This window comes from Lonchura striata, chromosome 37, assembly GCF_046129695.1.
Source record: "Lonchura striata isolate bLonStr1 chromosome 37, bLonStr1.mat, whole genome shotgun sequence".
Lineage (NCBI taxonomy): Eukaryota > Metazoa > Chordata > Aves > Passeriformes > Estrildidae > Lonchura > Lonchura striata.
Genome location: NC_134639.1, coordinates 1201274 through 1217363, shown reverse-complemented (window position 1 = coordinate 1217363; position 16090 = coordinate 1201274). Strand labels below are relative to the sequence as shown.

General features: G+C 49.6%; 1 protein-coding gene across 1 annotated transcript; it reads right to left on the bottom strand.

Moving 5' to 3' along the window:
• Positions 1–783: 783 nt before the first annotated feature.
• LOC144247987 (uncharacterized) lies at positions 784–6995 on the bottom strand (the record flags this gene model as incomplete). Its single annotated transcript, XM_077789791.1, has 4 exons — positions 784–879; positions 2287–2555; positions 3571–6447; positions 6977–6995. Coding segments are annotated over 4 exons (3261 nt in total), but the record flags the coding sequence as incomplete, so codon positions are not given.
• Positions 6996–16090: the final 9095 nt, after the last annotated feature.

The window sequence follows — 16090 nt, the reverse complement described above, 5'->3', positions numbered from 1 at the left end:
CAGCCGTGACTTCATCTCCCGTCATGCCCCGCGCCCCAGCGAGAGCCGCTGTCACCGAGCCTGGAACTCCCGTGATGCTCCGCGGTCCCGTTACACTCCATTGTACCCGCGCCTACAACTCCCGTCAGCCCCCGCGCCCAGCGAGCCCCGCCCGAGCCCCCCTGGTCTCCCCCGGACCCCGAAGGGCCCCAAATTCCCCTCCCTGACCTCCAGGGCCCCCCTGGACCCCCGAGTGCTCCCCCGGACCCCGAACTGCCCCTCAGAATCCCTGAGTGCCCCTCCAAGCGCCCGCCGGGCTCCCCCAGGTGTCCTCCAGACCCTCAAGTTCTCTCTGAATTCCCTCCCCAGACACAAAACTGCCCCAAATGTGCCCCAGAAATGTCTCCATGGACCCCAAAGTGGCCCCTTTTACCCTGTCTGAGAAAATAATACAAAAAACGACAAAAAGCTTAAAAACAGGAGTTATAGCGCAGAGGGCAAAATCAATAGCTGAAAGGGGTCAATGAATTAATGAAGGGAATTGTGATACTTAGAACCCATGACCAAAAAATTTTTTGTTTCCTAAAACATATACATTTTTTGTATAAATTTTAAAAATTACGTGTTAAAGATACAGAATAATATTATTAGACATAAGAAAAAATAATTATAACTGTATTTATTAATTAACCTTTATTTATAAAGAAAAATGCACAATTTTTTAATGCTTTGGGCTGTCAGTCTTAAGCAGGCCCTGTCAGACATGGTGAGGCTGGGGGTGAGGAGCAGCTTGTCCAAACAGGGTCAGCCCTCAAGGAGCTCATTCTTCTCCATGCCCAGCCCTGCTAAGGAGCCATTGAGCATCAAGATCACCTGGGAAATGATTCTGTCAACTCTTCTCTGAACAGAAAAAGAAAAGAATATTCATGTGATGAAAAAATAAAAATCAGGAGGTGGACTTTGAAGTTTCCCTCCTGAACAGAACAGCAAACTGCACAATCCCTGGAGACTTGAAGACAATGGAAGGAAGACAAAGAGCTCCTGAGGGCTTTCTGTATTTTAAGGATCCCCAGGGTGGATGTGGGGCTGGGTCCAGGAGCCTCAGGCACTGAGAGAAGGCTGAAGAAGCTGCTGAAGGAGTCAGAAGCAAAACTCCAAGTTGCTCGGAGAATCCCTGGTCCCCAGTGAGGGCAGGGACTGCCAAAGGCTCCCCAGGCACTGGAGAGAGCAGATCCTGGAGGCCAGGACTGCAGGGAGCCCAAGGCTCAGAGCAGGGAACTGCAATGCTGAGCAAGGCCTGGGCTGGCTGGGGGAAGCAGAAAGGCCAAGCCCTGAGCCCAGCCTGGCACAGCAGGGCCCGTCCCTGACGGGTGGCTCGGGGCTGTTTGTGGGGCAGGGGGATGTGAGGGGCAGCAAGGACAAATGCCATAAACCTGCAGCCCCTGCCAGCCTCCTCAGGGAGGGCGAGGGAGAATGTGAAAAATGCCAATCACTTGGTTTTTAAAATTTTATAAGTTTTATACTAATAAAATGGTTATAAAAATAATAATAATACAATTACAGTAATAAAGTTTAGAGTTAGGACAATTACAAGACAATAAAAAGCAAAGAATTATGGATGTCCGTGTGCTCTCAGACACTAAGTGGCAAAAAGCATGCCTTGTGAACAAAGGAATAATGTTACAAGCAACAGCCTGTTGCATATTCATATATCTCATCCATGATGCATAAATTCCTTGCTAATTAAGAACATTTCTGCTTTTTGTCAACTTCTTCTCCTTAATCCTGTTGGTTCCACAAAGATGGAGAGAAGGCAGAAGAGTGTTTGTCTTTTCTGATAAGGAGGCTGTGACTTTTTATGGGCCCCCTTCGCTGACATCTCTGTGTGAGGAGTTTCTTGATTATCTCATCTTCCTGCTTGAGCTTTTAACAAATCCTATATCACAGAGTTTCTATTTTAACATTATGTTGTAACCTAAAGCTACATTTAACTCACTATGTAAGAAATTAATACAGCATAACTTTCTAACATGACACATATAATATTCATTGTAACATTTGCAAAAAGCCAATCATAAAATATGCATTTTTCACAGAGAAGCAAAGTGCAGCCCCTCACAGGGAAGTTCCTTCTGTGGGGCTCCCGAGGCGCTGCCCGAGCCCAGGGACAAAGGCCTGGGTGCCTCTGGCCCTGCCAGCCCTGCCCAGCCCTGCCCATCTGTCCTGGGGCTGTGCCCCCTGTGCACGCTGCTCCTGTGCCCTGGCCGGCTGCACTCGCCCATCTCGCTGTGCCCCAGCATTTCTCACCCAGCGTTTCTGTGCCCTCCCTGGGCTGCCTGCACCCAGCACTGCCGGCTCCTGGCACACAGAGCCAGCCCATGACCCAGCCCCATGCTGGGACACCTCCAGCACCAAAATTCTACCCTGGCAGGGACTTTTCTTCCTCCTCAGCTCCAGGCTGAACCTTCCAAGCTGTGCTTTGGGCAGGTTTCCTTCTCTTCCCACTGCCAAGGAAAGCTCTGTCTCCTGCTGGTCACAGACAGGGAAGGGCTGGTGGGAGATGTGGTGGTCAGAGACTGTTTGGGGCACAGGGGCCATGAAATTACTGAGTTTTTAAATAGTCTGTGAAAGGAGGGCCATCAATAAATCTTCTACCCTGGAGTTACAGAGAGCAGACTTTGGCCTATTCAGGATTGATTTGGGGAGTACCAAATCAGGTACTGATGTTTTAAAAGGAAACAGCCCTTAAAAACCAAGGATTCCAGGAAGGATGGACACAGTTCAAGAAAGAAATGTTGAAGGAGCAGCAACAGCCTGTCCCTCTGTGCCAAAAAGTGAGCTAGCAAGGAAAAAAAATGGCCTGGCAGGTCATGGAGCTTTTTCCAGGAACTCAGGGGAAAAATTAGGGTGCATCACCTTGGGAGGGAGGACCAGGAAACTCAGGACATGCTTAAGAATGTTATTAGGTCATGCAGAAAGCAAAATAGAGAGGTAAAAGCTCAATTACAACTTAGCCAGGCCACTTATGTGAAGGAGAATAAAAATGTTTTTATAAATACATTAATGGCAAAAGGAGCGGTAAAGACAACCTCCATTTGGTGGGTCAAAAAAAAGGTTCCATGAGGCCTCTGGGTGCCACAATGAATTCCTTGGTGCTGCAGTGTCATGATGGAGCCCTGGTGACACAAGATCCTGCAGTGTCACCAGGGACCCTTGGCTCCATGGGCACCACAGTGTGACAATTGTTCCCTCAATTCCCAGAGTCCTTGCAGTGGAGCAATGGCCCCTTGATTCCATTGTCCCCAGGCTCTCCTGCTGGGAAAAGCAACTAAGTGATGAAGCATTTGCTGCATCTGAACACTGAGATCCATCTTGCCCCCTCTTTTCCTTATTGCCATTGTTCCAACTGCACATTTCTCAGAGGATAACCAGGGATTTTGGGACAAAACCACATTTTTTTGATTGTGAATGTCCCTGGGGATCCCCATTACACCAGGGTGAGGTCACTCTAGAGCAGCTTCTTTCTCTCCTGGCAACCTTTTTCCTCCTCCCCAACCTCCTCCTCCTCTGCCTCCTCCTCCTTCTTGTTACCTTCATCCCCACTGTTCAGAGCATAATTCCAAGAGAAAAGCCAGTGATTTTGGGGCAGAAAACTGCTTTTCTGAGGGGGAACCTCCACAGTGGTTCTGGTCCTGTCAGGGCACCCTTCCTCCCTGTCCTCCTCCTCCTGCCCCGCACTGAGGGCACACCTGAGCTTTGCCCAGAAGAGGGGCCGCGCAGGGAGCTCGGAGGGCCAGCGCAGGTGTGTGCGCCGCAGCAGCACACGGCGCATGCGGTGGAAGGCCGAGAGCTCGGCCTCGGGGATGTCCTCGAGGAAGACGAGGACAAGGACATCGCGCAGCTCATCAAAGAGGCGATAGCTGGCCATCTGGATCTCCAGTGAGCACCACTCGCTGCGCAGGTACCCGCGGCTCACCACGCACACCGTGTGCCGGCTGTTGTACACAGCGTCCACGATGTTGTCCACTATGGCGCGGCCGGGGCGAAAGTCACGGTGGTGCAGGCAGAGCCGCAGGGCTCCGCGCTCCAGCTCAGGCACCAACTCCTCCAGCACCCACCGCTCATCCCCAGAGTTGTAGGACACAAAGGTGTCGTAGGCGTAGCGCCGCTGCTCCCGCCGCCAGTGCCCACGTGCCCACGCGTGCAGCAGGAAGAGCTGGTAGCGCAACCGCCAGTACCCACGGTGGTACAGCAGTGGCAGCACTAGCAGCAGCAGCACGGCTGGTGCTGTCCCTGCAAACAGGTACCGCCCCATGTCCAGGTAGCACACGCGTGTGTCAAAGGAGTGCAGGTACGTGGAGGCCCCACCCGTCTCACCGCAGGTGTAGTTATACAGGTAGACCAGCTGCACGGGCCCACCTTCCAGCCAGGCAGGCAGCCAGGCATTGGCACAGCTGCAACTCAGCGGGCACTTGCGCAGGTCCAGATAGCACAGGGCGGGGAGGCGGGTGGCCAGAGTCACATCCAATGTACGCAGCTCGTTCTTGGCCAGGTGCAGCTCCTGCAGTCGTGTTAGGTTTCCGAAGACCTCGGGGCCAAGGCTGCGCAGTCCTGCACTCTCCAGGTTCAGGCTGCGCAGCTGGCTCAGGATCTTGAAGATGCCGGCAGGCAGGTGGCCCATCCCGCCGTTGCTGTCAGCCAGCGTCAGGTTCCGCAGCTGTGCCAGGTCATCGAAGGCATCGTCAGGGATGGCCGAGAGTGAGTTCTGTGCCAGAGAGAGTGAGCGCAAGGCACCGAGGCCCTGGAAGAAACGTTGTGGGACTACACGCATCCCATATGGCTGCTGTGCCTGCAGATTCAGGTCATAGAGGTTATGCAGGTAGCGGAAAGGCGGCAGCTGCTGCAGATGTCGGCTCAGGTAGTGCAGCGCGTTGGCACGCAGGTCCAGCACACCCAGCGTCAGCTGCACTGGCTGGAACGCGGCCGCTCTCACCTCCAGCAGCCGGTTGCGGTCCAGGTAAAGTCGGCAAAGCCGCGGGAGGCCCTGGAATGCCTTGGCTGCCAAGTGCTGCAGGTTGTTCCCACCCAGGTCAAGCGTCTGCAGCTGGTCAAGCCCCTTGAAGGCGCCAGGGAAGAGCACGGCCACGCGGTTGTTGCGCAGGTTGAGGTCTCCCAGCTGGTGCAGGTCAGCAAAGGAGCCGGGCAGGAGGTCAGTGAGCAGGTTGTTGTCAAGGCGTAGGTGCCGCAGGTCGTGGAGTCCACGCAGCGCTGCGCGGTCCAGCCGTGCCAGCCCATTCACATCCAGCCGCAGCTGCCGCAGTGCCGGTGCATTGTCAAAAGCACCCGCACCAGCCACCAGGATGCGGTTGAAGCGCAGGGACACGTTGTGCAGCTGCCGCAGAACTGGGGACCCGTTGCACGATGGCAGCCGCTGCAGCAAGTTGTGCTCAGCCACCAGCTCGCTCAGCTCTACGCGCTGTGCCTGGTTCAGCAGCCGCCCTACGCAGCCCAGGTGCCGCAGCCGGTTGCCAGATAAATCCAGGGCACCCAGCACCGGACACTCCGCCAGAGCCCCATCGGGCATTGCTGTGAGCCCCATGCGCTGCAGCTGCAGCCTCTGCAGCTGCTGTCCTCTCAGCTGCTGGCACAGGTATTCCAGGCCGCTCGTGCCTACCTGTAGCCCTGACACGTCCACCTGGTGCGGGGAGATTCCAGGCACACGCAGCAGCTGCACTACGTCCAGCGGGTTCCCAGCCAGGTGCAGGTATGTCAGGTTGCTCAGGCACAGGTGAGCGAGTGGTGCAGGGTCTGAAATGTTGTTGTAGGACAGGTCAAGCTCACGCAGCCCTGAGGGCATCACCCCAGGGGTGGCCCCTGAAAGAGCTCCCAGGGAGTTGTTGCAGAGGTGCAAGACCCTCAGCGTGGGTGGCAGCCCCGGGCCCAGTGTCGACAGCATGTTTACACACAGGTCGAGCAGGTCTAGGTGCGTCAGATTCCCCACAGCCATGGCCACGGGCTCCAGTGCTTGGAGCCGGCCATCCCGCAGCCAGAGCGTGGTGAGTGCGGCCAGTGGCTGGAAAGCTCCGGGGGCCACTTTCTGTAGCGGATTGTGGTCCAGCCGCAGCGTGCTCAGATTTCCCAGCCCAGAGAACACACCCGTGGCCAGCACTGACACCTTGTTGTGGGCCAGGTCTAGGTGCACCAGTGCTGACAGCCCCCAGAAAGCCCCTGGGGCCAGGCGTTCCAGCTGGTTGTGGGTCAGATCAAGGATGTAGAGCTGCGGCAGGTGGGCAAAGGCACCAGGGGGCACCTGGCGCAAGATATTGACAGAGAGGTTGAGGAATGTGGCAGTGGAGGGGAGGTCGCCCACTGCAGCCCCCACGGTGCTCAGGAAGCGCTGGATGCAGCGGAACAGACCAGGGTCCCGCGGTGCCTGGATGCAGTTGCGGAAGCCATAGGGAGAGACCCCTGCAGGCACCACCACCAGTGTCACCAGTGTCACCAGCAGCGGGGTGCACATCCTGACTCACCCTGCAGAGATCCTGGATGCAGTGGGAGAGAGAGGAGGAGGAAGCATGTCCTTGGTACCACAGAGACCACGCTCAAGGCCCAGAGACCACACTTGGGGACTCAGGGATCCCCACCACCCTAGGGATCCCCTTGTGAACCAGAGACCCCACCAGCATCCTAAAGACCCAACTCAGGGCCCAGTGACCCCCCATCCACACCCCAGAGACCCAAACAGAACACCGGGACTCCCACTCTGTGTCCAAGGACTCCTCATCCCCACCCCAGGGAATCACATACATACTCCAGGGACTCCCGTCAGGGCCCAGAGGACCCCCCCACCCCCATCCACAGCCAAGGCAGACACACTCCAGGGACCCCCACCAGAGCCCAGGGACCTCCCCTAGGGCCAAAGAACCTCCACACACCCCAAGGACCCCTTGCCCCCCACGGATTTTGGGCACCCCCCTGCTCCCCGTCAAGTTCCCACCGTGCCACTGCCTCTGCTTTGGGTGATTTTGGGGTTAGAAATGGGAAGTTTGGGGTATCGCTTTTTGTCACCACTGCCCCAACCACCTCCCAGTGACGTTGGTGGGGGAGGCCCCTGCCCAGACGGATTTAGGGGTCCCCAAGGGGCTGGCAGGGCTACGAGTCTACACAGCTGGGTCACCCCGCCTCGGTGCAGACTCCCGGAGTCTGGGGGGCCCCTGGGACACCCAAGCCTCTTCGCCCAGGCCGCGCCGTCCCCCTGCTGCCACGTGCTGCTCTTGGTTCCTCTTCCCCTTCCTCAGACTGAACCAGATGGTTTTGGTTCCTTCGGGGAAAATACTGGGCTGTACTGGGTTATACTTTCTTATACTGGGCTATACTGTACTATATTGGTCTACAGTGGGCTGTGCCAGTTGTACTGAGTTATCCTGGACTCTAAAGGCTGCTAGTGGGCAGTACTGGCCTGTACTGGGCTGTATGGGTCTGTACTGGGCTGTACTGGTCTGTACTGGTCTGTACTGAGCTCTAATGGGCTCTACTGGTCTGTATTGGTCTTTACTGGGTTGTACTGGTCTGTACTGGTCTGTACTGGTCTATACTGCTCTGTACTGGTCTAGACTGGTCTTTACTGGTCTGTACTGGTCTGTACTGCTCTGTACTGTTCTGTGTTATAAGTTGAGGCAAATAATTTGATTCAGCCTGTTAAGATCAATTAATAATTTTATTAATTACAGCAAGCGATAGCAAGCAAAACAGCGCTGGGTTCAGCTGTGAGCCTGGCTCCGCCAAAAGCTGACAACCTTTCCTTCTCTTCAGTCCCTTTTTATCTTGCATGAGTGGGGGTGATGAGTCTCGTTCCACCGTGGTTATCAGTCCCAGGAACAATGGGTTTCACAAGTGGGGTGGTGTGTCTCCTTCCACTGCGGTTTATCAGTTTCAGCAACAATGGGTTTCCACTGCGGTTATCAGTTCCAGCCAGTCCTGCAAACAATCTTTGTTTGTGGTTACCAGTCAAGCCTGCAAATTCCATGTCCCGACTTCCCCCCCTTTTATCCTAATTTCATACTTTTGATGAACAAACAAGTCAATGCAGTTTCTCACAGTCCCCCATTCCATATTTTATCATTTTGTTCATCAAATAGTTTTATTTCTTGGTGGGCTAGAATCAAAGTCTCTTCTACTTCAGGATCTCTAGGGATAGTTTCATATTTGGCTTTGATTAGCATCAGGTGTGCTGCTTCCGATCTTCTTTTTACTATTTCAATTACCTTGTTGAATATACATGGGCTAAATGTTAATCCTAACACTAATAATATTAAAGGACCCGCAATTGTAGATAGCAAGGTAGTTAACCAAGGGGAGTGATTAAACCAGGTCTCATACCAGCTCTGCTGGGCCTCCCTTTCCCTTTTCCTTTTCTCAAGTCCTGCTTTCAGTTTTGTCATAGTGTCTCCTACCACCCCAGTGTGATCTGCATACACACAACATTCTTCCCGGAGGGCCACACACAGTCCTCCCTGTTGTAAGAATAGAAGATCTAGTCCTCTTCTATTCTGCAGAACTACTTCCGATAAGGACCTTACTGACTTTTCCAATGCTGATATTGATTGTTCTATACGTTCCAAATCTTCGTCTACAGCAATCCTCAGGGAATTAAACTCCTTTGTTTGTTTTACTAGGGAGGCTACTCCCGTACCGATACCTGCTCCCCCTGCAAGCATTAAAAGTGCGACTGTAAGTGTGGTCAAAGGCTCTCGTTTTTGTATGTGGTGTTCTGGGATGTTTTGTACATTATACATATATTCGTTGGGGTGATAGATAATTTTGGGAATCACAGCCACCTGTATACAATAGTCAGAGGTTTCGTCAAATATTTCTAAGGAAATACAGGGGGTGAATCCTCCTTTTGAGCAGATCCACTTGGTGTTTTTAGCGGGAACTAGCCATTTAGCTGGAGTATCTTCCCGTTTAGCTTTAGTAACAGTCTCACATAAATATTCCAGGTGTGTGGGTACTCTGCCAATACATCGTCCCCTCCCCGTTATTGAAGCCAAAGTCATTCCTTTACCCCGGGAATCTTTCCAATTACATTGCGGGGGATTGCTACCATTAAGACATCTCGCCTTTTCAGATATCCTTACAGCTTCGTAAAATGGAGGCCTAACATCAAAGCAGAGCCAACAGCGTTCTGTTAATTCTGGCTGAGTAGCATTTAAGACTTTATATACTCCCTCCATTAATTTCCAGAGAGTGTTAAACCGGGAATCCCCACTTGGCGGTGTTGTAGGAGTTGTAGTTTGGTTATCCGTTATCAGGTTCCTAGCTGTTAAATCCCCAACTATTACAGGATTAGGGCCCACTGCCTGTGTGTCTGCTGGTACAGGCCCTTTCTTTATGGTAAATACGCTCCCTCTGTCTTTTCCAGGTTCCCAATACCGAAAGCCCCATGATCTTCCTACCATCCATCCTGGGTCTGTGGGCTCAGTTATGTTTAAATGCACAAATTGGCAACTCCCTTTCCACCCGCCCAAGAAGGCGCCACTAGAATCCTTTTGTGGAGGGGTACACCCATAGGGTCCCCATGATACTTTAAGAAATTTATCTCCTGCTGCTTGCCAGTCTGAGGCTATTGTTTCACACCCCCAGTACCCACAGAAATATTCTCCAGGGTAATTGCAATACCCCTTTCCTGGGTTCGATGCTGGACACATGTAAAATCCTGCGGTATTAAAACAGGGCTCTACAGGGGCTAGTTCACATAACTGTGGGATAAAACTAGGGGGTCCGGATGTTATCTGACTCCGAATTACCCTGCCATCTATTCCGGTTAGCGTCCACTTAAAGGGCTGGTGCAGAGCCGGGGAACCCTCCCCTTTATGTATGATACAAAGCATTAAAATACTTATAATCTGCCAATAAGGGTGGGGTCCTGACCTTGTTTTTACTGCATAATATCCTGTTTTCCCTTTTTGGGTTTGTTACCTTTTTGGTGCTTCAGAGGTAATCAGACGGGTCGTCCAGGGGAACCTAGTACTCGGTTGGCAATAGTTGGAGCATTTCAGCATTATTCCATTGCGGGGGGACCTGGCTTTTTCCCCTCTGCCTCACTCGCCGACCCAGTTGCTTCGAGCCGCGAGGTGAACCATCTTCTCGGCAGCAGTGGTACTCGCCTGGGCGTCCCTTCCCCTGTTCCTGCCTAACCTTGTACTGATCCCAATTTTTATCCTTGACCGGGGGTGGGTTGCACGGGACCCCCTTTAGTTCCCTCCGACAACACCCTTTTATAATTTGGGCAACAAATGGAGTGGGTTCGTTAGTATGGAAACAAAAGTTTCCTGGATGCACTCGTTTTGTGTATATTTTCCACCAATCCTCAGACTCGAAACGAACCCACTGATTTTCCAATTCCCCTAATTTTAACACAATTTTGGTTAACTTTCGTTCAGCCTTATAGCATTCTGTACAGACCCCAGTTGGCGGCCTCCCCTTTTGGCAATGGACCCACCACCGTTCTTGGCAAACTTTACATGCAAAGCACACAAAAGGATAACAATCACAATCTACCTTATTACAAATTATCAAATAATCACTAACAAGCAGGTAATCATATCCCTTTTGTTCCCCTTTGTGATCAACTTGAATGGTACACACAGAGTTCATCGGTTTTTCTTAATGGTAACCTTCAATTCCCCAGGCAGGCTGGTCACTTTCCACTGGTCATCTGTGGTGATCGGACCTTTAACTCGACTGGCATGTGTCCACCCCTTCTCGGCTGTCCGTATCGCAGTTCCTGTGGTAAGCAGAACAACAAAGGGGCCTTCCCAACGTGGGGTTAAAGAATTTTCTTTCCAGGATTTAATAAGCACATTGTCCCCTGGTTTGATTTTATGTATTGTAATGTCTAAAGGTGGCCTCTGTGTCAACATCCATTTTTCCCTCAATTCCTGTCTTCGGCTCATAATTTGTATGATATAATGCTTAATCTGGGAATCCTTCAAGCATGGATGGTCTGTAGGGGCTTCCATATCATAAGGCATTCCAAATAGCATTTCAAATGGGGAGATTCCTACATCAGTTCGGGGTTGAGTTCGAATATTTAATAAAGCCAGAGGCAAACATTTTACCCATGACATCTTGGTTTCTAACATCAACTTCGTCAGTTGTTTTTTTATTTCCCCGTTCATCCTTTCCACTCTCCCCAAGCTCTGTGGATGCCAAGGAGTGTGATATTTCCACTGGGTTCCTAAGGTCGTTAAAACATCTTTTGCGATTTTAGAAGTGAAATGAGGTCCCCTATCTGAGTCTAAATATTCAATTAATCCATATCGGGGAATAATTTGTTCTAGTAACACTTTTACTACGGTATTTGAGGTGGCTCGGGCAGTAGGATAGGCTTCCACGTAATGGGTCAAATGGTCTACCAGTACCAATAAATATTTATACCTCCCCACTTTTGGTAATTCTGTAAAATCTACTTGTATGTGTGAGAAGGGTCTTTGTGCTAGCTCCCTGCCGCCCATTGGTCTTTCTCTCAGTTGTTGTTTATTCACTTTTTGACAAGTTAAACACTGTTGAGTTACCTGTTTTGCAAGGTTATAGACTCCTATACACATATATTTTATAGCAAATTGATCAACCAAGGCTTGTGTACCCCAGTGGGTTTTCTCATGGATTGCTTGTAGGACCCTCATTGCCATCCCTTTTGGGAGTACTTCCCGCCCGTCGGGCAATACCCATTTGCCTTCCTCTTTTTCTCTTATCCCCATCTGGCCTAATTTCTCCTTTTCTTGCACAGTGAAGTCTAGTATGTAATCAATAGGTCCATGAAACCAGCAATGTTTCTTTCGAGGGGTATCACAGGCACATTTTATTGAGTCTATCCCATAGTATTTCCAGCAAACCCAACACGGTGGATCTTCTAAGTCAGCTCCACAAGTGGAGCAATCCTCTCTCCTTGTGACAAGCCCTGTCCATGGCTTTAAATTCATCAGGGCCGCTCGTTTCGCTTCCTGGTCCGCCAAATTGTTTTCTCGTATTGAATTTCCAATCCCTGCTTGATGTCCTTTTACATGGACAATGGCTATTTTCTCTGGCCCTCTCAAAGCTTGTAATACCTGCCGAATCAATTCTTTATGTACCAGCCCCTTTCCCGGTGAGTTCATAAGTCCCCTTTCTTCCCAGATTTTTCCAAAAGTATGAACTACTCCATAGGCATATTTAGAATCAGTGAAAATAGTCCCACTTTTTCCTTCCAATAATTTTAGAGCCTTAAGCACCGCATATAATTCGCATGCTTGGGCTGACCAGCTGGGGCTAAGGAGACCCGATTCTGCTGTCTTAAATGTTTTCCCATCTATTATAGCATACCCGGATTTCCTTTTCCCTTCCAGAACTCGAGAGGACCCATCTACATACAATCGAGTCCCTTCTTCTAGCTCTTCTTCCTCAAGATCCGGCCTTATTTTTGTTTGTTCCTCTATTTGTTGAAGGCAATCATGTGTTAGTTCTGTAATTGGTTCTCCATATAAAAACTGGGCCGGTTTTTGCAGGCTCGTTGTTTCTATACTTAACTTAGGAGAAGAGACTAGGATGCCTTCATACCTTAGAAATCTGGCATCCATTATCCATTTATCAGCCTTCTGTTACAAAACTCCACGAATGTTATGGGGAGATATGACTTTTAGCTCACTTCCAAAGGTTATCTTCCCAGCTTCCTCTACCAGGAGAGCAGCAGCCACTATAGCCTGTAAGCATGTGGGCCACCCCCGGCTAACGGGATCCAGGAGTTTGGAGAGGTATGCTACTGGTTTCTTTTTCCCAGCCCAATCCTGAGCTAATACACCATATGCTACTCCCTCATTTGCACAAATAAATAAGTAAAATGATCTCTTCAAATCTGGAATGCTAAGGACTGGAGCATTGACTAGTTCAGTTTTTAATGCTTCTAATTGATCTTCATCATTGGTGCTCCATTTCAATAACCCATCATTAGTTAATTTTTCATATAAAAATTTGACTTTTCCACTAAAATTTTCGATCCATTGTCGGCAATACCCGAAGAGTCCCAGTAACTGTCGGACTTGTCTTTTGTTCTGTGGGGCCTGTAGGGAAAGTATTCCTTGGATTCTATCAGTGTCCAATTTCTTGGTTCCCCTTGTTAACCAGTGCCCAAGATATTTGACCTCTTCTTCTACAAACTGCAATTTTGGCTTAGAGACTTTAAGTCCCTTAAGGCTTAAATAATTTAGGAGGAGTTTTATACTTTCTTCCCTTACCTTTTTTTCCTCTTTCCCTGCAATTAATAAATCATCCACATATTGTAGTAACACCATCCCTTCCCCTAAAGAATAACCTTCCAGTACTTGTTCCAAAGCTTGTCCAAACAGATTTGGGGATTCTGTAAATCCCTGGGGAAGGACTGTCCACCTCAATTGTTGTTTTCTATGTGTATCTGGATCCTCCCATTCAAAAGCAAAATAATCTCTAGAAGTTTCCTTAAGGGGACAAGCCCAGAAGGCATCTTTGAGATCTATTACACTATACCACTGGTTTTCTGGGCCAAGTTGACTTAATAAAAGGGTATGTGGGTTAGCTACCACGGGGAACCTTTCAACGGTTCTTTTGTTAATTTCCCGTAAATCATGTACTAACCTATAACTACCATTGGGTTTCTTTACTGGTAAAATGGGGGTATTAAAAGGGGACATACATGGTTCTAAAAGTCCCTTTTCTAAAAGCCTTTCTATTTCCAGTTTCAGTCCTTGCCTCCCCTCCTTAGATATAGGATATTGCCTAATTCTGACAGGTATCTCTGGGTTCCTAATAGTTACTTCAAAGGGTTCAATATTCATTTTTCCTACACTATCAGGGGTGTACCACACCTCTGGATTAATCGTTTTCTCATCCTCAGCCCGGAGAGGACACAATTTTACTGTCAGTTCTCCCTCACTAATCTCTATCCCTATCCCCAATTCAATCATCAAATCCCTTCCCAGTAAATTATAATCTGCTTCTGGTACTAATAAAAATGACCCAATTCCTAATTTGGAGTTACTTTCTAAGAGTACATCCTTGATTATAGGTACTCCAAAGGGTTCCCCTTTTGCTCCAATCACCTGTATGATTTCAGATGAAATCTTACACCCTAGGGGAAGGGTCTGGACGGTCGATCTTTCTGCCCCTGAGTCCACAAGGAACTCATATTCTTGCTGCTGGGGACCTATTTTTAATTTTACCAGGGGCTCTGTTCTTTCTCTTGTCCCCAGCAGATAGAGCCCCTGACACCCCTAATCTTCCTTAAACTGCTTTTCATCAGCCATCCTTTGTCGACATTCCCGTTTCATATGTCCCTTTTTCCCACAGTAAAAACAAACAATCCTATCTCCTCCACCTTGTCTTCCTTCATGCACCTGTTGACCTGCTCCCTTCAAACCTCCTGGGTGACCACCACCCCTCCTTTGGGGAGATTGCCTCTGTCCTTCCCTTACAGCTGCTAACATAATCTTAGACTGCTTCTTGTAGTTCTCATCCTCCCTCCTAACATAAACCTTTTGAGCCTCCCGCAGTAACTCATCCAGCCCCCTTGCTTGCCACCCTTCTAACTTTTCCAACTTCTTTTGAATATCCACCCACGAATTTACCACAAAATGAACTTTCAACAATGTCTCTCCTTCAGGAGTGTTAGGGTCCACCCCTGAATATAACTGAAAGGCTTTTCTCAGCCTCTCCAACCACTCAGTTGGATCTTCATCCTTCTTTTGTTGTTCCTTGAATGCCTTTTGTACATTCTGTCCACGAGGGACAGCTTTCCTTGTTCCCTGTATTATTATATTTCGCAAATCGCCCATATGGGTACGGTGTAACGCGTCTTGATTATTCCACTGGGGATTATGTAGGGGCCATTTAATATCTGCTAATGGTCCCTGTTGATGTTCATCATCCCAGATTCTCATGCCCATTTCTCTAATCATTCTTCTTTCTTCTGCAGAAAACAAAATCCCTAACATGGATTGCATCTCCTCCCAAGTATAAATATTAGGTCCCAAAAATTGATCCAACCGCTCTGCCACCCCTAAAGGATCTTCTAACAGATGTCCCATTTCCTTTTTAAATTCCCTAACATTCCCTGAGTTTAATGGAACAGATATATATACTATTCCCAGAATCTGGGCAGGCTGTCCTGGTTGCGCAGCATTCGGGTTAGGCACCATTCCCATTCCATGCTCTCTAAGGGGAAATATACCCAATTCTTGCTTTCCCTTTTGTCGGGTCTGGCTTCGGGTTACTCGCCGAGAACCCTCAGGGATATTTTCCTCCAACCTTTCACCTTCCGGTCCCTCATCCTCCGATAATTCTTGGGTGGGTGCCGAGGGACCCGGGTGGTCGATTAGCGAAGGTTCCAGGTGGGGGGGTATAAAAGTTGTGGCGGTGGAGGTGGCAATGGAAGAGGTGGGGGTGGTGGCGGTATGTATGGAGGGGGAATGCCTGGAGGTAATACAATTTCTTTTGACCTCTTTTTCTTCCTCTCGGTATTGAGAGCAAATAATTTTGCCCTTGTCTCTCCTCTTCTCCAGAGGGCTGCATATTCACTTTCTTCTAGATTAAAGGGTTCTTTTGAATTAACGTAAATATTTAAGGCCTGACAGATCCAATCCTCAGAAGACCCAAATACTGGCCAATATAACTGATCCCCTCTTATTTGTTTCCCCCCCACAAATTTCCATGCAGTAATGAGCCATTTTCACTTTATCTTTTCCCTTCCTAGAAGGAAAGGCATTCCAATATTTAATCATTAAGCCTAATGGACTATCCTCTGAAATATGGGGAAGTTTTACAGGGATTCCCCCACCCATGGGTTCAGCAGGCTTGCTTTTCCTCTGACCCATCTTCTGGAGTGCCTTCTCTCACACACACACTTGCTTCCCCCAATTCGTGGCCCAGTCCGTCGCCAGATATGGGAACCGCACTACTATGAGGTCCGCACTTGCTTGGGGAGTCCGAGCTGCCGGCCCCCCTCTCATACACCACACTCGTCACACTCCAGGATCTCCAACCCCCGACCAGGCGGTCCCATTCTCCCAGAACAGGCCTCCTCCGGACACCAGGTCCTTCGCAA